General features: G+C 46.4%; 1 protein-coding gene across 2 annotated transcripts in view; it reads right to left on the reverse strand.

Moving 5' to 3' along the window:
- LOC113577459 (rho GTPase-activating protein 42) overlaps positions 1-20,000 on the reverse strand; it is a 60,134-nt gene that overhangs the window by 3,202 nt on the left and 36,932 nt on the right. Inside the window, exons 5-24 of one of the 2 annotated variants that reach the window (XM_027010111.2) lie at positions 15,908-16,009; positions 15,543-15,653; positions 12,316-12,420; positions 10,692-10,821; positions 10,022-10,122; positions 9,499-9,608; positions 9,076-9,138; positions 7,344-7,422; positions 7,136-7,175; positions 6,745-6,807; positions 6,409-6,483; positions 6,007-6,091; positions 5,748-5,806; positions 5,386-5,491; positions 4,957-5,116; positions 4,551-4,701; positions 3,448-3,777; positions 3,085-3,241; positions 2,047-2,112; positions 1,763-1,842 (exon numbers count right to left, since the gene is read on the reverse strand). In XM_027010111.2, coding sequence (XP_026865912.2) covers positions 1,763-1,842; positions 2,047-2,112; positions 3,085-3,241; positions 3,448-3,777; positions 4,551-4,701; positions 4,957-5,116; positions 5,386-5,491; positions 5,748-5,806; positions 6,007-6,091; positions 6,409-6,483; positions 6,745-6,807; positions 7,136-7,175; positions 7,344-7,422; positions 9,076-9,138; positions 9,499-9,608; positions 10,022-10,122; positions 10,692-10,821; positions 12,316-12,420; positions 15,543-15,653; positions 15,908-16,009 — 2,173 coding nt within the window. The remainder of the gene's footprint in view (positions 1-1,762; positions 1,843-2,046; positions 2,113-3,084; positions 3,242-3,447; positions 3,778-4,550; positions 4,702-4,956; positions 5,117-5,385; positions 5,492-5,747; positions 5,807-6,006; positions 6,092-6,408; positions 6,484-6,744; positions 6,808-7,135; positions 7,176-7,343; positions 7,423-9,075; positions 9,139-9,498; positions 9,609-10,021; positions 10,123-10,691; positions 10,822-12,315; positions 12,421-15,542; positions 15,654-15,907; positions 16,010-20,000) is intronic. The other variant, XM_027010112.2, reaches the window with a different exon arrangement.

The following is a 20,000-nucleotide window of genomic DNA, read 5'->3' on the forward strand; positions in this document are numbered from 1 at the left end:
AATGCTAAGCTTATATAAATAGAGAATAATGCGCAAGATGGACTAGGATGCTTGAATTAATAAAATAATTGCTGTATGTGCAGACATAATTACTGAATAACAGGGAATGCCTTGGATGTGCATATGTGCAATTGTGCAAGAAGACGTGTGCGTGACAGTTAGACAGAGGCGAGGGCTGAAATGGAAAAGTACTAAGCAGAAGTGGCACAAGGCAAGAAAACTATAAGTCTGTGTGTCGCGAAGTTATGCTTCAGATCTCACTCGCACTGTGCTGTGAAGTGACATCTCCAGAGCTCTGCATTAATAAAAGGCTACAAGGTAACGCACTGTTTCCGGTCTCTTCTTTCCTGCATTAACAAATACGACACTACCCACATTCCTCGCTAACCACGGCACACACTAACCACAGCAGACTACCCACGGCCCTCGCTAACCACGGCACACACTAACCACAGCAGACTACCCACGGCCCTCGCTAACCACGGCACACACTAACCACAGCAGACTACCCACGGCCCTCGCTAACCACGGCACACGCTAACCACAGCAGACTACCCACGGCCCTCGCTAACCACGGCACACACTAACCACAGCAGACTACCCACGGCCCTCGCTAACCACGGCCCACACTAACCACAGCAGGCTACCCACGGCCCTCGCTAACCACGGCGGCCCTCGCTAACCACGGCCCACACTAACCACAGCAGACTACCGGTGGCTTTCACTAACCACAGCCCATGGTAACCACGGACCCATGCTAACTCTGGTTCTTGTTAACCACAGCCCATTGTAACCAAGGCCTAGTCTGCCTTTTCTACTTGAATGTGCCAAAAATGTTGCTTTGGTGGCAATCCTGAATCCACATCTGCGGGATTTGTTCGTCTCTGAGTCATCTTGGTTTTGCTCTGTGCCTCATGGGTGATGTTACCATTTTGAACAAACCCAAAGAGCACAAGCAGACACATGTAAACACACTCCATTAGCATCAAAGCATTCAGGGACAGGAGGCTGCATTAACCACATAAACCTTTCACAAGGGAAGATGCAACACAACAGACTTTCTCCAAGAGCACTCACTAAATTCCAGCATCAACCACACACATCTCTGCCAGAACTGGTCCTAAACCGCCACAGACCCTCAGTGCTGCACAAACATCCTTGATCTTATAATTACAAAAGAGAACAAAGCCACTCAGGTTGAGCACGGCTCATTAAACGTGATCTGGAGGGGCCTGAGTCTCCAGGAGAATCAGAGGCTGCCTGAGTTTGGGTTCGTCATCCCAGGGGAGCTGGAGATGTGATAAAACTCATCACAGCTAGGTTATGGCGACCTGCACAAACTCCTTGGTGACCAGCCAAGCTATTTTGGAGTGGAAAACACAAGCCACTATAAAATCCCGAGGCAGCGGAGCAGGACAGAATAACAGCCGACAGCGTAGCGATTTCACGGGTATACACTGGTTGCCGCCTGTTTGCATGAAACACTTTCGTGGACTGTCTGACATTTGCAGAACAGTTAACATGGTGCGATTTTCTCCATTCTGTGAATTTCCTGTGGAATGATATGTGATTACAGCAGCACAGAAGCATGCGGTTCTTCTGCCCAAACGTGGACAAGCCCTAAAAATGTGATTGCTGAGGATAGTTTTACGTTTACGGAAGGATTTGTGAAGGGTTTAACGTGTGCTACATCAGCAGTAAATGTTCTAGACTGATAGCGGCTAGGAGCAAGTGGCTCTGTGTGCTGGGCCTGCTGGCTCACCGTTTGAAAAGTGCGCCCCCTGGGGGAAGCTCAGCTCATTGCTGTGCTCTGCCTTGCATGAGTATATTGCCTTGGCATCCCTGCAGGGACAAAAGAAGTGTTTTTTAAGCAGACAGAATCTACACCCTCCTGTTCATTACAAAACACACTCAGGTAACAGTAAACTTAGTCCACCTGCTTTATACAAAATATCAGCACAAGATCTGTGCAATGCTAAGCATAATTTAATATATAACTGACTTCTCTCTGTTTTAATTTTAGACTAATATTTAAATATACCATACCGTCCCACTGGAGTGGTCTGTGGAGCAGCTGAGGGGTTTTCAAACAGCAATGCTCTGGCTGCCACCCTAAAAGATGCAGAAAATACACAAACCAGTCAGTGGTGACGTCAAACATCCACATGCCATTATTTACTGGGGTGGTCTAACTGTTCTCCTCTTAGTCTCGCCAGTAGCTAAAGTAGAACTGTTATCATCACAAACCGCTTACAGCTCTGTGCTTGAAATAAATGTACTTTCGCTAACATTTTGGGTCATCTGTTCAGCATCTAGAGAAAGCCACTAGAAAATCATTGTGGGAACACTTCCTTTCTGTTCATGAACCAATCATGGCCAAAGAGGGCGGAGCTCAATTAGAGACCAAACAGTGAGTGGCCAGTGGCTTTCTTGTAGGGCCATGTGTGCCAGTAACAAGCAGGACAGAGGTACAGGGAGAAGCCAGGTCATCCCTTCCTCCACCACCCGCGAGACAAGTGTGACAACATATCCATCCCGAAAGACCGCGGGAACTGACCCGGGGATGCTGGGTCACGTCAACCCCGTGTGTGAATAGAATGTGATTAAGTTCGCTTACACAATAGGGGAAAAAAAAGAATTGATGCAACTCTCTCACTCATTCTGGCTCTTTCTCCCTCGTTCTGCTTTATTCCATGGTGCACATCATTTTCTTATCACTGCATGCATGCTGCTTAAGAAATGTTAAGCAAAATGTTCATCTTATTTATACACGTAAATAGTAGGTAATAAGTAGAAAAGATTAAAATTATGGTAATGAGTGGTAATGGTAATGACTGCACTCAGAGTTTAAAGCTTGGACAAGTTTGAAGCTTGGACGGGTGGATCTCACCAGCACTCTTGATTTATCACAGCGGTGTATTGTCGGGGAGCGCAAATCCATTTTCAGATGGGGCTGACTGCATATTTACGACAAAGAGAGCGTTTCCCTGCCGAGTTTCCAGCACGTGATTGGGCGGATTAATCTGAACAGTGGAGGAGGGGGGCGTCGGGTAGGCGTGGATTCAGCCAGGCCGGGGTACTCACACTGAGCCAGGTCTCTGGTATCCGCCCAGGCAGGTGTCGGGCCGCAGCCGCAGGGGCAGCTTGGGGGGCAGGTCAGAGCGAGCGGGCGCCCGGGAGCCGTCCTGCTGATCGGTGAGCAGAAGCAGGCTTGGCAGGGAGCCGGCACAGCCCCGGCGAGCTGAGGGCAAGAAGCCAAGATACTACAGCAGTGAGTCACAGGGGCGGCCAACGGGGCCGTGATCCAATCACATCCCATGCCACGCGGGAAAGACAAAACAAATATGAGTTATGGTGTTTTCCATGACAAGGAAAGAGGTTTGTGTTTATCGGAAACAAAGAGGAGCAGGGGAAATTCAGCCGGTCTGGTCTGAGTTTGCCGTTTACCTTCCGAGCTGTGCAATGGCCTGAGGGGCGGAGCGGCAGGCTGGGCTGCTCTCGCCACGCCTGCCGAGCAGTGTGGCGCTTTCTTTGGGGCCAAAGAGGACCTCGGACCGGTCGGAGCAGAGCTGTCCCTCTGGCGGTCCTCCGGGGAGCTGTCGGTCACTCCGGACCGGGCCAGGCCCTGGGGCCCGTTGGAAGGTGGGGCAGGAAGGCCCTCCTTGGGCTGCGGACGGCAGTGCGTCTTGGAGAAGGTGTTCTGCTCGGAGGAGTGTGAGGACAATGACTCCCTGCTGCCCATTGGGGTGCTGCTTGGGCTGCTGCTAAACGTGTCACCTGCGGGAATGCAAGCAAGTGAAAGGAAACACAAAGCACAGCGCAATACAGCAGAGTACAGGCCTGCCTGCAGTCAGAGGTAATAAGCCAAGATTTCTGGAGATACCACTTTCCTAATGTTTGTTGTGGTTCCCCTGCTCTGGTGTTGCGGTTCCCTTAGCAACCTGCCATCTGTTCCTGGTTTAGCCCCTTGCTTTGTTTTTACTGCCCTTGTTTTTTCACACCTGTGTCTCGTTAGGCCTTGTTAGTGTGTTTATACTCCTTTATTCCTAAACCTCCTTGTTGGTCTTTAAATATTCTCCTGTTGCGCTTGTGTGAGTTCTCTCGTGTCTCGTGATTCTTCTGACTTACCCGTTGTTTTTTCTATGTTTGCTATTTCGCCTGTATGTTAGTCTACAGTTACGCTCTGCTTGTGTGTTTAGTTTCCCCCCATGGGTCTCCATTTGCTTTGTGTCCTGTTCCGTTCTTTTGTTTTCATTATGTCTGAGGATTGTGTTTTTACGCGTCATTTAAATAAAATAATTGCAGTTATGCACTTGCATCAAGTCCTGCCTGACACGGCATATCAATGTTCATAAGTGCAAATCTAAATAACACATTAAAATGAAAACACGCACGATTACTGCTTTATTTTTTTAAGCGACGGTAGAGACAGTCAATTCTAATATGAAAATCCTTCAAAAATGCCACTGCTGTATTATCCGAATGTACTGAGTACATCTAAATAGAATTACAACGCATGATAACTGGAGCGAGCGGAGGGCCAGACTCACTGTCTGTGTCGGGCAGGCACAGCGTGGGCGTGTAGGGGCTCTTCTGCTTGCGAGGTCCTGTGGAGAGGCAGACGGCCCTGCTCCGGCGGGACTCTGCGCGGGACTGAGGCTCCGGCAGGGGCACGTTGGGGTCCGGAAGCTGGTGGAAGATCTGCGGGAGGCAGCCACACAAACAGGGTGTGAAAACGAAAACACATGGCCTTACCACATATCGCCACTGTCACACGGAAAACTCCTAACTGGGCTGTGTCTTTTCAGTTTTTAGCAAGGCACAATGCATTGTCACAGGCGTTCAGTTTCTTTACAGCGCTAAGGAATGGACTCAGAATGCGGTGAGTGGGAGGCCTGGCACTTGTCTTTAAAGAGTGGGAGGAGCTGCGTATGCGTGTGAGTGGGGTAAACCCGCCTTTTCGAAATTCTCGATCAGGATTTCCACCACCACGTTCTGGAACTTGATGTTCATCATGGCGGCCACGGTCTCCTCCTGGGAGCGCATGAGCGTCGGACCGAAGATCACACCCAGGTTGGACACGGTCATCATGTTACTTTTACTGTGCGCGGACACCCTACAGAGGACCAGACATGCACATGAGCATACGCACAGGAGCGCACACACACGCACACACACACACACACACACACACACACACACACACACACACACACACACACACACACACACACACACACACACACACACACTATTGAAACTAGCAGAATACAGCAATACAATCCACAGGAAAAAATTAACTCGACTGATTGGTAAACAGTATATTTGAATATATCAACACAGACTAAATGAACACATAATGTTTAATAGTGAGGGCAAACTCACATAAGCAGGTGCTTTATTAGGATTTCCAACATCTCCTTATTTCGGTCGGGCAGCTTGTGGACCAGAGTGTGCACGGCACACACTCTGTAATTCTGGTCATCAGACTCTGTGACAAAACACCACACCCAGATGCTACAGTTTAATCTCAAACAGATTGAACTGTTACCGTAGTTACAGTAGAGTACCTGAGCAGAGACACCCTATTTTATCAGAAATTTCCACTTGGTGCCTTTCAATGTACAGAACATGTAAGACTGATCCAAAGTAATTCTGAGTGTCAAACGACTTTATGACATTGCTGAGATATGAAGGCAGACAGACAGACAGATCAAGACAACTGTCCTTTCTCTGAGTTGACTTACTGACAGCCATGATGAAATCTTCATGAAGCTTGTATGTCATTAGAGGATCAGAGAGGCACCTAGTGGACAGGGTGAGGAATTACAACTTGTGATTCCAACCTTCTTCACCCCTCACGACTCACCAATATGGACCAACCGTCACTTAGTGTAAGTTATTAACCAGAATGCACTCCTCACACACTCACTGCCTTGCACAGCCCTATTATAGGGGATAATGGCCAATTAATAGTCAGAATAAAGAGGACTGGAGCAGGCTTACCTGAGATAATTCTTTAGGCCACTGGTGATGGTCTTATTGTCCCAGATTTCAGGGTCTAATTCCATGTCAGATGGGGCTTTGGATGCTGTGAGATGGACCTTTGATATTAATAGACCAGACGACTGTCTAATACAGATTATTATTAAAGTCCCTTTTGGCTAACCAGCACAGACAGGACTAAATTAATAAATAATAATATTGTATAATATAGATCTAGAGTTGGGTTTCAGAGAAGATTATTTGATTTAAACAGAGATTATACAATGTACACATTTAGGCTTCTCTATATGGTTTAACTACAATGTTAATATGTTAACCCTAGTTAGGTGTTTCCACCGTTATCTACCCGTTGACATGGAAATGCAGTAATTTGCTGAGGATCTCTGAGGTGGAGACACTTACAGAAGACTGTAGTCAGGAGCTTCTGCACCTTGGAGTTGACTCCTCCTATACGATATAAGCCCATAGTGTTGATTCCTAATTAGGTGTGTGTGTGTGTGTGTGTGTGTGTGTGTGTGTGAAAAGAAAAAGAGAGAGATGAAGTGCAGTCACACATATTCTCATCAAAAAAGATTCTTACACAAACCACGTGAACATTCCCGTTAAGGACTACGAAAATGTGGCCTGAGGTAATTTGAGGTAATGTGGCCTGAGTATGGGGCAGAGTTTGGAAGACGACACCGGCCCTCCCAAACGCAGCTAAAGGCCTCCAGCAGGGAAGTGTGCTCCTCCACTCACCCCTCGCCTCCACCATGCTGATACACCTCCTCACGAAGTTAAAGCCGGCCTCGTTCAGATGCGCTGTGGAGAGAGAAGTGGGGAGCAAAGTGCACGTGAGCGCTCGAGGCTCCTCTCAGGGTCAGAGTGGCAAGCACCCAGCAAGCCCGCACTTGACCGGTGGACAACACAGCTCCGAGACAGATGAGAAAAAGCAGACTAGTCTGAACGAGAAGTCCTCGGGAGGGTAGGCCAGATCAGGGCTTTCTGCTGACCTCCCCCTGACACAACGGCTAGTTCTCACAAATAAGGTTTCCAAGGATGTAAAGTTAAATATTAATCCTTCACGGCAAAACATTACAAATACAATTAATGAGCAAAAATAAATAAAATAAATAAAAACAAGACTCACTCTCCTCTTTCTTGCTTAGGATGGCTGGCAGATTGTAGATCTAGTAGAGGAAAGTATGACATTAGGACATTTTTCAGGTCAAATCGTATTTACATTTACTTAATTTATTTAATCTTATTTTGATTCTAACTCTTCAACAAGGTGGCTCTTCAACGAGTAGAGGGCAGTAGTGGGTAAAGATGTGTGATACATCTCTGCAGGGACTCACCGGCTCCTTGCCGTCCATGGCCTCCAGCCAGAGTCTCCTGTTGGACTCGGAAAGTGCTTGCAAGGTGATGATCCCATGCCTGTGGACCGAACATCTCACACACACACACACACACACACACACACACACACACACACACACACACACACACACACACACACACACACACACACACACACACACACACACACACACAGACACATGCACAGAGACGTACACATACACAGAGATGCACAAAAACACACACACCCCCACTCACACACATGCACAAATATACATACACCCAAACACATGTGCACGCACATACACACACAGATGCACAGACACACAGACACACACACCAACACACACACACACACACACACACACACACACACACACACACACACACACACACACAAGCATGCTTAAGGGACTGCACACTGCAGCTATAAAAGACCCACAGAAACACTGCCTGTGGACACTACCCCAGGGTCGCCATGGTTTCCACACCAGGTACCATCTGACCGGGCAGATCTGGGTTCTTAAGCTTTCCTCAATCCTCTGAGTGCAAGACCTGCTCTGAACACTGCCACCCACATTGCTGAAAAACTACAATCTACACAAATATATTTGACAGGTAGCACCCAACATTACAGATAAAACAAAGTCACATTTAATTCAAGTACAAATGCAAATAATTGTGCAGCACAGTTGTGCAAGCGAATTGTACACGCATCTCACCAAAACGCACACATTAGTTCCAGTGGTGGCAATGACCCTGGCATGGTGCATGGTTACCGCTAGCTCACAACCGCTGTTGCCTGCAATTGTTCAGGGGGGTGTGGGTGGAGCGTGGCCTCAAAGCCCCTCCCAGGTGCACGGGGAAGGCAGAAGCTGCACGGGGTTGAGCGAGGCCTAAGGACTAAGCACCTTGCGGTGGGGTTCAGGGTATGTGTGTGGGGTGCGAAGTGGAGCGCGCAAGGGGGCGTTCTTCCTACTCGCCTGGTGGGCGGTGCGCTCAATGATCCCACCCAATCCCAGAGACACACACACACACACACACACCAGATTCCACTTGACTATGTTCGTTAGCTGAGCCTGAAGTGCTTGAAGACGGGGACAATAAACCGTGTCCTGCTAGGACCTTCCAAGATTGGAAATGAAGAACTCTGATGTAATCTAGAGCTGTCTGTATTCCACACGTGGAAAAATCCGCACTGGTTGTCAAACATTCCCCCGACGCTCAGTCCCCATCTCGCTATAACATACAACACTTTATGTTTCTTGAGCTACCTCTTTAATATGAAGAGCTGATTCAGTGCTCCACTGGGTGAGCCATAACCGCTGTGTTTTACTGGGCTCTCAGTGCCTGTCCAAAACAGGTGCTGAATTAGGAAGCCGTGCTATTTTGTTCCCTCGTGTCGAGTGAGCCAATGCAATCTCTCAAATAGACACGAGGTGATGGAGGGAAAAAAAACAAAAAAACAAAAGCTCCGATTTCAGTTCAGCCTAATTCGTGCCATCGTGTCATCACTTGCAGGTGAGCGGAGATCACATCCCTTCTAAAAAAACAAAAAGAGTGCTATCCTCACCCTCCCCCGCTGATCACGTGATTTTGTGGGGTCAGTGGAATTAAAAATGGCAGCAGGATCAGCAGAAGAGGTGATCAATAAGAACGGGAGGAGGTGAACTGAATTTAAAAGCACTGCACATGCGCCGTGACATGCACCCGCAGCAGACGGTCACGTACCGGGCTTTACAGAAAAACTGCAGTGGTCTGAAAAGAGTTCCACGACAGACGGTATTTCTACATCTACACAGACACAAAGAAAGGACAGAATGCAAATGGAAGACAGTTCATCAGACACATGAGCGCAGCCTCACACTAGGTGGGCAAACGCACACAGCTCCTTACCCAGATACCCATTTGGATGCCATGTTAATGTGCAGTATGTGGCCACTTTACTAAGCTGTGGACACTGAGCGTTTGCACTGAGTTTTTCTTTTTTACACTGGTACAATACACAGTTGCCTCCCGATATAGTAAGAACAAAAACAAGTTTAAGGTTTTAAGTCACGAGCAAAGATTTGCTACGCGTAAGCAGGCAGGACACGGGAACGCCGCATGTCAGGCCAAGGAGAGGATGAGGAGAGAGGAGGAGTGAGCAGTCACCTCTCCACCACCTCCACGTCGAAGCAGAAGCGCCTGTCGATGGAATCCGTCTTCCTCCGTATGCAGGACTTCAACTTGAACATCTCAGAGGGGTTCAGCACCACGCCATTCTGCCAGAGAGAGGCACGGAAACCGAGTGAGGAGCAGACGACCAGATTCAGAACCAGGTTCAGAACCAGGTTCAGAAGTAGAATGCTTTATTTCAGCAGGTATGTGACAATATGAGGAATTTGCCCTTAAATGGCCACATGTAAAATACTAGGAAAAAATAAACAGCTCACTGGACTATTAACAGCTATAAATAAAAACAAAAAATATAATAAACAAGTATATAACTAAAAAAGTATATGACGCAACTGAGAATAATACAAATACAGAGAATACCTCTGTTAGGTATGAAGAGATATAAAAATGTTCTAATGAATATGTATAGTTTGAAAGGTGATGGAAGGTACACAGAAAGAGTCAGAGAAAGAGTTTCAAACTCATGCTTGATTCATGTAAGCCTACAGCCACACTGCACCTGTTTGGCTGTGGGCTTGGCCTCTGTGTTGGTCATGGTGAAGGTCTTAGTCCCCTTCTCATACGTGCAGTAATGTCGTATCCAGGTGCACCCCAGAGGTCCTGGAAGATCGCAAATCAGACATTACTGGTCACTTCCTATTGCTCCACAGTTTCTAATAGTTTTCTGTTGTTCAGGTCCCCAAAGTAGTGTCTCATGTAGCTCAGTTTTGAAAAAGGCAGAACATTTCCTCCATATAAAGATATCTGCACAGTCTTCCACCAGGGGGCAATGTTGATCTGCACCCAGTCTACCTAGAAACACGTTCAAAACTGCATTCATAAACAGGTCAGATAAATCAATGTTTGGCATTCAGATGAAACTCTTATTCCTCCGCTGAACTGAGGGCACATGAAAGCAAAAGGACTTAAAAGGGTCGGAGTGAGGAGGACAGATGAAAGCGAAGACACATCAAAGGTGAGTGGAGTGCACACAGGCCACGCAGCCAGCACATAGCTCTCTGCAGCGGTCCGAGAATCCGCGGTTTGATGTTGCATTTGTAAAGCTGACAGTGACCAAACTCTGGTGCTCGGACGAATCACAGCTTCCAGTTCTCTGGTACTGAGACCGAGAGGGAAGGAGGGAGAGAGAAAGAGAGAGAGGGAGATATGGAGGAAATGGACAGACTCACGTTTCTCCTGAACGTAGAGGTATCCCTCCATGGTCCACCGTCCTGGGGGCTTCTGGTCCTGGTCCGCTGACCTCACCCTCTTCATCAGCTTCTCCACTTCCTGCTTGGTGCTCAGAAAGTTGTTCCTCGTCTTCATCACACAAACGTGCACACATGTGTACCCACGCACATACACACACCCGCGTACGTGTAAACACACAGTTCTGGATCTTAGCAGCACAACAGAAAGCTGTCATGTCAACAGGGTCTGTTCAGAGTGGGATGTTGTTTAATATGACATGCAGGAGGAGAACAGATAACAGGAAGGCAGGAAACATCACTTAGAGTACAAGGGCGGATCTACAGGACAGGGGTTAAACTACAGCACAGGGGTTGATACACACAGGGGTCGAACTATAGAACAGGGGTTGTTCTACAGCACAGGATTTGATCTACAGCACGGGCTGATCTACAGCACAGGGTTTTATCTATAGCGCAGGGTTTGATCTACAGCACAGGGGTTGATCAATGTCACAGGGGTTGATCTACAGCACACCGGTTGAGCTACTTCACAGGGGCCGATCTACAGAACAGGGGTGAGATCTACAGCACAGGGATTGATCTACAGCACAGGGATTGATCTACAGCACGGCGGTTGTTATACATAACAGGGGTTGATCAACATCACAGGGGTTGATCTATTGCACAGGGGTTGATCTTTTGCACAGAGGTTGATCTACTTCACAGGGGCCAATCTACAGGACAAGGGTTGAGCTACAGCAAAGGGGTTGATCTACGGCACAGGGATTGATCTACAGCCCAGGGGTTGATCTACAGCTCAGGTATGCTCAACAGGACAGGGACCGATAAACAGCACAGGTATGATCAACAGCACAGGGGTCAATCTACAGTTCAGGGGCCGATCTGAAGTTCAGGGGCTGATCTAAACCTCTGGGGCAGAGAAGGAGAAGGAATTTGCATCTCAAATCTCCAACTTGGTTAATCCAAATTCAGACACTCTTAGTGAAAGTGGCATTGGGCAGCTGCAGATGGTTTATACAGAGCTTTCTTTGTCTCGTCACTCCTACGAGCTAGTCCGCTTGCCTTCTGCTATGGCTCTGCTTCATACACAGCACGTGTGTATGGTGTGGCTCCTAACAGAAGGTCACTGAACAAGGTCATGTATGGAAAAACACAATTAAATAATGACAAAATATTTGGGCTGTGCTGCACATGCACGAGTTGACATTTAAAATATGCTAATAAGTGAATAATGCTACAAAATTATTTGAAGAAACCTGGGTTTATGGCCTGTTGGTCAGATTCAGAAGTCCTAATAGATGCTATTTTCTCGCAAGTGTGGAAACAAACTAGGCTCATTAGGACACAAAAGGCCAGAACCCCGGACAGATTTCTCACAGAGAAGGCCAGAGCACTCCTGCTTAGACACGTCTCACAGAGAAGGCCAGAGCAGTCACACGGACACTCATCTCACAGAGAAGGCCAGAGCAGTCACACAGACACACGTCTCACAGAGAAGGCCAGAGCAGTCACACGGACACGTATCACAGAGAAGGCCAGAGCAGTCACACAGACACTCATCTCACAGAGAAGACCAGAGCAGTCATACAGTCAGACTTCTTACATTCTGCAGGTTGAACTGAAGCTGCTGCTTGTAGGGCTCAAACTCATGGGCCAGTTCATACCCCTCGTGATAGAACGTGAACAGACCCTGTAGGAAAGCCAGGAGCTACAGAATAACAAGAAGAAGAGTTCAGTCAGTGTGTATATGTGCATGTGTGTGTGTGTGTGTGCGTGCGTGCGTGTGTGTGTGTGTGTATAGGTGTATGTGTGTAGGTATGTGTGTGTGTGTGTGTGTATAGGTGTATGTGTGTAGGTATGTGTGTGTGTGTGTGTGTGTGTGTGCGCACGTGTGTGTATAGGTGTATGTGTGTAGGTATGTGTGTGTGTGTGTGTGTGTGTGTGTGTGTGTGCGCGTGTGTGTGTGTGTGTGTGTGTGTGTATAGGTGTATGTGTGTAGGTATGTGTGTGTGTGTGTGTGTGTGTATAGGTGTATGTGTGTAGGTATGTGTGTGTGTGTGTGTGTGTGTGTGTGTGTGTATAGGTGTATGTGTGTAGGTATGTGTGTGTGTGTGTGTGTGCGTGTGTGTATAGGTGTATGTGTGTAGGTATGTGTGTGTGTGTGTGTGTGTGTGCGCGCGCGTGTGTCCGAATCTCAAAAAAATGAAATAAATGCCCAATTTCTTTTTCTCCTGTGTTTTTGTTGTTGTTGTATTATTAGAATTTGTTTATGCTGTAATTATGCTGGGGCCACACCTCTCAGGTGGCAGCTCTACATACCTGAGATCAGGGCAGGCAGGCAGCTGCTGCAGACGAGGAAATTACAATATAAACCCCACTTCCCACAATACTTAATTAAGTACACAGCCTCATATAAAAATAATACTATGTTTTGCAAGTTTTCATCTTTTTTTTGCAAAGGTGGGCCCCTGCATAAAGCTTGTGCTGAATCCAGACAGGAGCAAACAGATTTTTTTCACAAGAAATAAAATTTGTTTCTTGATGGTGATGGTTGTTTTTGTGGTTTGGTTCTGTAATAATGGATGCAGATAATGGTGGGCCAGTGGCTTGTAAGCACAGGAGCCCAGCAGCATTCGTATGCAGCTTTGAAGGACCCGCTCACTATGTTGAAGCCAGACCTTAGTGAGATCTCTCTGCAATATACTGTAAATAATAAATTGTATGTTGCCTAAGATTCTACACATAAGCACACATTCACATCTTCAACACGTGTGGCCAGGCACATCAGTAGGCCTGTTTCAGAGCTATAGCCCCTCCTTAAATGTTCTTTAGTCCCCATCCCCCAAATAAGCAAGCATTATTAGTTTAGGTTTTCAATACTTCTCATTTATTCTATCTTATTCAACCGCGCCATCGTGTCTCCACATTTACAATATACCGAGAAAAGGGAGTAATAGCACAACAGCCCTGAAACCTGAATCACAATTTGAGTCGGAAAGCTTTAACGTTTGGGTGATCTGTGACACCATTACCGATCGCTCCGCACTGCTTTGCTAAAATCTCAATCAGTTTGTGTCGCACTACATGCGAGCCAGACCATCTCTGTGTCAGTGGATGTTGCTGAAGACTGCGTAACTTCAACATAAAAGTTATATCACATTATTTGGATGAAAATACCTGATGACAGATTACCAAATTTTAATGTAACATTACTTAAAAAACAAACCAAAAACGCCTTCTGCGTTGAACAATCCGACATTAAGGGCAGGTCTTAATGGATGGCTTGCTCTTTTACATTTTTGCTGTTCTCCTGGAGGGCTTAGACCCTGTTCACAAATCTTTACCGACGTCTCTGCCGTGCACTTTTGCTCTGCTCTGCTCTGCTAAAATCTCAGCCAGTTTGTGTCGTGCTATGTGTGAAAATGTCTCTGTCAGAGAACGCTCATGAACAATGTGTAACTTCAGCAGAAAAGTAAGGAGAAAACAAAATCTGAATGTCTGTTACTAATTTCTGAAATGAAATTGACAGAGAAACCGTGACGATGATGGAAAAAAAGGCTAATGTTTTGCATTAGACAGTACGGCATTTAGGGCAGGTGTTCACGGATGGTTCTTTTTCATTTTGCCAGTTCTCCTGGGGGGCTTAGCCCCCCTATTCGTACATTCCTAGTCATGCCCCGGTGCATGGCTCTGATACGCTGGCTCTCTTAAACTGTTCTATTTATTCTGTACTTTTTTTCCCCTCTCCCTTAGTGCCATGTCTGCTTGTCTGATGTCTACATAGCACAACTGTTCCCATAGCTTTGGTATGCAGAAACGTACTGTTTCTGTGTGACCCGGGGTTAGTGGACTTTTATTTGCGCATAAGTTGATAAATGTCATATAAATTATATATTCTCTGGCAAATGCAAACAGATCCAAAAACAAAAACGTGACACTAAGACCTTCTACTCAAAGCATATTCTGAACGACTATATGAACATATGACTAAACAGCACTGTCGGACAGCTACAGAAGGGTATTAATTTTCTCAGCATTAATGAAGTCGGTGAGGTCGTACTATACAGGAAACATTGTTCTAATCTGGGGCGGGTAACACAGAGTGTTCTGCGTGCTGTGCCAGTCTGGCTGGAAGCCTCGCCCTCGTCTGCTGGTGCGTTCTCACACAGCACACCAAACCTCTGGCCTCGCTCACGTAACATCCCGGGACGAGCCGTCTAATTCGTGACCGTTTTTTTTTAGCGAGAGTAAGGGCTAGCGATGTCATATTTCAGGACGGGTTCACGGGACGCGGAGATTTATGCCTTCGGCCCGCGCTCACAGACATCCCTGTCAGAAGCTGTAAACAAACAGAGGCCTGAAGGATCATTCAGTCTTAATACCTGAGAACCTAATGGTTCCTGCTACTGGCCTGCATGGGAAATGTTTAAATTATTCAACGTAATGGCACATCAGTTGAATTTTCTTAATGCTCATGGTAGTTTATATAGCAGCTCTGTGCACACTACGGGCAAAACATGCTGCACATTAATACACACAGGCACAATAATAAAATGTACAATAAGTAATAAGAAGTCAGCCACTGCACAGAGTCTGCCGAGTTCTGCTGGCTGGATATGAAATGGATATTAGAGTTCGTTACTGATGATCACTTCATAAACTGTTACCCACAGTGTACTTGTTGTTGGTATGAAAGTGATTTCAGGGCTTATTTTGAATGGATATGAATGTGTGTGAGTGCATGCATATATGTGTGAGTATGTACATGTAAGAATGTGTGTATGCGTGTGTGTGACTATTTGATCACCGCAATCTCAGATGCCATCTTACCGGCTCGACAAACTCAAATTTCTTCTTCTCCTGGACCTCCTGGATCTTGAACACATACTCCAGAGAGGCGTCGTAAAAGACCTGCCTGTCCTTATCAATCTGTGCATCTGCCTGAGAACACACAAGGAGCGTCGTTACCTCAGACACGGAAAGAAGCCGACTGCTGCCGGACCGATGCTGTCGGTGGGTCTTGCTTGTGTTGTGGTTAAAAGCCTCATCGCTGAGTGTGAGTCCCAGCACCTGCGTTAGTCATCTACACACAGCATGTGCCGTCTCACCCAGGATGTGTCTGGTTTGGGGGGTTTAACCAGCTATGGCAAGCAGAAAATTGCTTTCCCATTTCTAGAACCCCTTTTGTGACTCACCTCTTGGAGGCATGACTCCTTTTTCCTGGAGGACAGGTTAAGGTGCTTCTCCAGGGTTGAATAGTACTTCTCAGTCTCTTTGTCAAACTTTTTCTTTCCTTCCTGTCAGAGGTGAACAAATATAGGGAGAAATGTGAATTTGGAACATACAAAAAAATCCCAAGGTGGAACCAGGTGTTGGGTACTGCAATATGTGAAATTGTAATTTGAGTAATCGAGACAGTCATGGTTCTATAAGACATAATCAGTTCATCTTTCCAAACGTCTCAGCCCCTGGGGAACATAATATAACTTAATATGTAATATCAGAGGCACAGGGCCTTTTACGGGACAACATAAGATGTGATATGCATGGTGAGCCACTAGGTGGAGCTCTAAATCTGCATCAACATATCACGATCCCCGTCTTGATCACAGAGCAGTTCACACCATATGTACACCGTATAGTCTCTGTTCTATCACACCCACTCTAATCTCATGAAAGAATTGTTAATTAGCTGACAAGTTTACAAGGTTGTGTTGGAAGCAATAAAAACATTATAATATGCAGAGCAGGTATATTCCAGGACCCAGAGAGGGCATAGATAGATAACTGTGTCCGTATTGTCTGTATATTTACATTCGGTGGTTTGTACTACACAAGGCTATCTGAGAACAAGAATATTTGGTGTTCCGTGGGAACTGTTTCTTAAAACCGAACTTGAGGATAACGCCACGTTTCGTCAGACAGTTCCAACTGGCATACACAAAGGCACCGCAGAGGTCTGCGAGACAAAGAGAAAAGCAGCACCTTGGAAGCATATTCCTGTTGTGGGCCACCCCAGTGCCAGGGCTGGAGGGTGGCGAAGACCACGTTCTTCGTGCCAAAGCTGGCCTCTGAGGAAACCCACGACTCACGGTGGAACGGGCTGGAGGTCTGCTCAGGGCGTGCTCGTCTCTGGGCAGCGGCACAGCCCACTCCATTAGTTAGAACCGCGTTAGGATCGCTGCAGGGCATGCGTCGGTTCATTTTGCAGCCAGTAGCAGTCGAAGGAGAGACGAGGAGCCCTTCCAAGAACAGAGGAGCGAGACCAATGTCTAAGGAGCACGGTGCTATTGAAGACGTATCAGAAAGGGCCGGCGGACAGAGCAGGAAGCCGGAAAAAGCAACGCGGGGAGCCGAAAGCAGCCAGAAGGGCGGCGAGAGAGGTTGGAGGCGTGCACGGCGGGCCGCGCATGAGGGAGCAGCCACTGAAGCAAAGCGGAGGATATTTGCTTCACCTCCCCTGGTCCCTGTGCTAACCACTGGCTCAGGCTAATGTGGGCTGATAGGGCCTGGCTAAACATTACACTCGAGCAATCTTATCCCCGGTTCAAAAACACTCCGACAAAAGACGCACTGAGGACACAGACAGAACCTCCATGGCAACACCACAAAATCAATAAATAATTTCACCGCCAGGATTCTGTATCTCGTCACCACCACCGCACCCAGGGAAATGATCTTGTCAGAGGGGAAAAAATGGTGTCTATATTTCAAGGGCTCCCATGGGATGGGAGTTAAAAAAAATAAAATACACAAACAAATGAATAAATATATTAGCTTGGGCTTTGAGAGACAGTTTTCTATATTTTCCCCTCAGGTTTGTGTATGTTTTATTAGAGCATAAAACAAGATGACAATGTAACTTAGAGCTTGATGACATATTTCTCAAGAAGCAAATGCTACTTAAGCTCATGAGAGCGCGCACACACACACACACACACACACACACACACACACACACACACACACACACAGTAAAGAGAGAATGAATGAGAGAAAGAAAAAATTAAATTAAAAGCTTGAGGCCTTCACAGAACTCCCATCGGGGCTACTGTGATAACTTCATCATACGGAATTTTAAAGTGTACACACACACACACACATAAAACAGGATATAGGGAACACGTAGACAGACCAGGAAACACAGGCAACTTCTTCAGTTATCTGGAGCGAGTCAAACTGCTGTGATGTTTAGCTATCCCAGTGGGGAGGCTGAATGCTGGTTTTATCTTCAGTAATCTTCAGTAACTGCTTACACGTTGACGGTGTGTCCATTTACTGAAGGAACCTCTAGCAGGGTCATTCAGCATTAGGGCCACTTTAGAGACCATAAAAATGTTTTTGAGCATGAGCAAACACACACACACACACACACACTATATATATATATATATATATATATATATATATATATATATATATATATATATATATATATATATATATATATATATATATCAGTATTCGCAGTTTACCTCTCTGCCTGTCTGTCTCTCTCTCTGCCTCGCATCCACCCATCCACACACACACTCACACACAGAAAGCAAAAGGACAAAGATAAACAGTCTAAGGACACATGGACGTGTAAATGATCTGCAAATTCTAACCCTTCTTAGCTCTCCTTTCCTTTTTGGAGCATCTAATTTTGTCAAGCCGAGGGCTCCATCTCCAGTCATTTGTCCTTATCTCTCACATGCCATCTATCACATCTCTCTTTCATCTCTCTCATGTCTCATGTCTGTCTCATCTCTCTCTCATGTCCCATGTCTGTCTCATCTCTCTCTCATGTCTCTCATCTCTCTCCCATGTCTTTCTCATCTCTCTCTCATCTGTCTCTCATGTCTCATGTCTGTCTCTTCTCTCTCATGTCTCTCTCATCTCTCTCTCATCTCTGTCTCATGTCTCTCATTTCTCTCTCATGTCTCTCTCATGTCTCATGTCTCTCTCATCTCTCTCTCATGTCTTGCTCATATCTCATGTCTGTGATCTCTCTCATGTCTTGCTCATATCTCATGTCTGTGATCTCTCTCATGTCTGTCTCATCTCTCTCTCATGTCTCTCATCTCTCTCTCATGTCTCACTCATGTCTCATGTCTGTCTCATCTCTCTCATGTCTCTCTCATTTCTCCCTCATCTCTCATCTCTCTCTCATGCCTCTCTCTGTCTCTCTCATGTCTCTCTCATGTCTCTCTCATGTCTCTCTCATGTCTCTCTCATCTCATGACAGAGATGAGGGAGAGATCAGAGAGAAATGAGAGATGAGAGAGACATGTGAGAGAGATGAGAGACATGAGAGAGATGAAAGAGACATGTGGGAGATGAGAGAGATATGAGAAAGATGAGAGACATGAAACAGAGAGCTCATCTCTTTCTGTTCTCTTAAATGACCATTGGCTTCTCTTTTTCGCTATAATGTTGCAGAGAACAATAATTGCAGTGGGTTTTGTTTAGAAAGTCTTCATCAAATGAGTGTGCTCCACCACGCCTCTGCATTCCAGAGCAGAGGAATTCCCACAACCTCACGCACGCTCATCTCCATCCCCACAACCTCACGCACGCTTATCTCCATCCCCACAACCTCACACACGCTTATCTCCATCCCTGCAGCCTCACACATGTTCATTTCCACTCATCCATGTCTATCTTCACAACCTCACAAATGTTAATATCCATCTCCATGACTATACACATGTTCATGTACACACACACACACACACACAACATCACGTGTTCACGCACACTCCCACACACGCATTCGTATCCACTCATGCAGCCTCACACTCATATGTGACCGCTCACAGTGTTGAATCCTGAATCTCCCCTCCCCCGCCCAGAGTTCTCGGAGTCCTCAGGTCTGAGGTTGGGAACTGTGCAGAGATAGACACGCACTCTATATTCCAGCGGTTGGAACTACTTAACTACTGTTACTGAGACGAGGGGCGTGGCTGGATAGGACGGCGGCGAATCACATCCTCAAATCTCCCTTTGTGCCAATGTGTGCAGAGGCAAAACAGGGTGTGGCAAGCCCAGCAGCTAGTGAGAACACTTCCATTACACATGTTAATTCTGGTTTCGTTTCCTGATATCCTTACATGAGACTATATGGGTTTAAACTTTAAGAGCTTTATTGATTTAGTACACTGTGTTTACATAAAGGCCTGAGTAAGCCCCTAGGCCCTGAGGAATGAATCTTGTACTTGAGAGTTAAGTATCTGTAGAAAGCAGATGGCAAAGTATGTTTTTCTCATATCTGAGATATTATAAGAATACTACGCACCTGTGAGAATC

Source organism: Electrophorus electricus, chromosome 4 (genome assembly GCF_013358815.1).
Source record: "Electrophorus electricus isolate fEleEle1 chromosome 4, fEleEle1.pri, whole genome shotgun sequence".
Taxonomy (NCBI): domain Eukaryota; kingdom Metazoa; phylum Chordata; class Actinopteri; order Gymnotiformes; family Gymnotidae; genus Electrophorus; species Electrophorus electricus.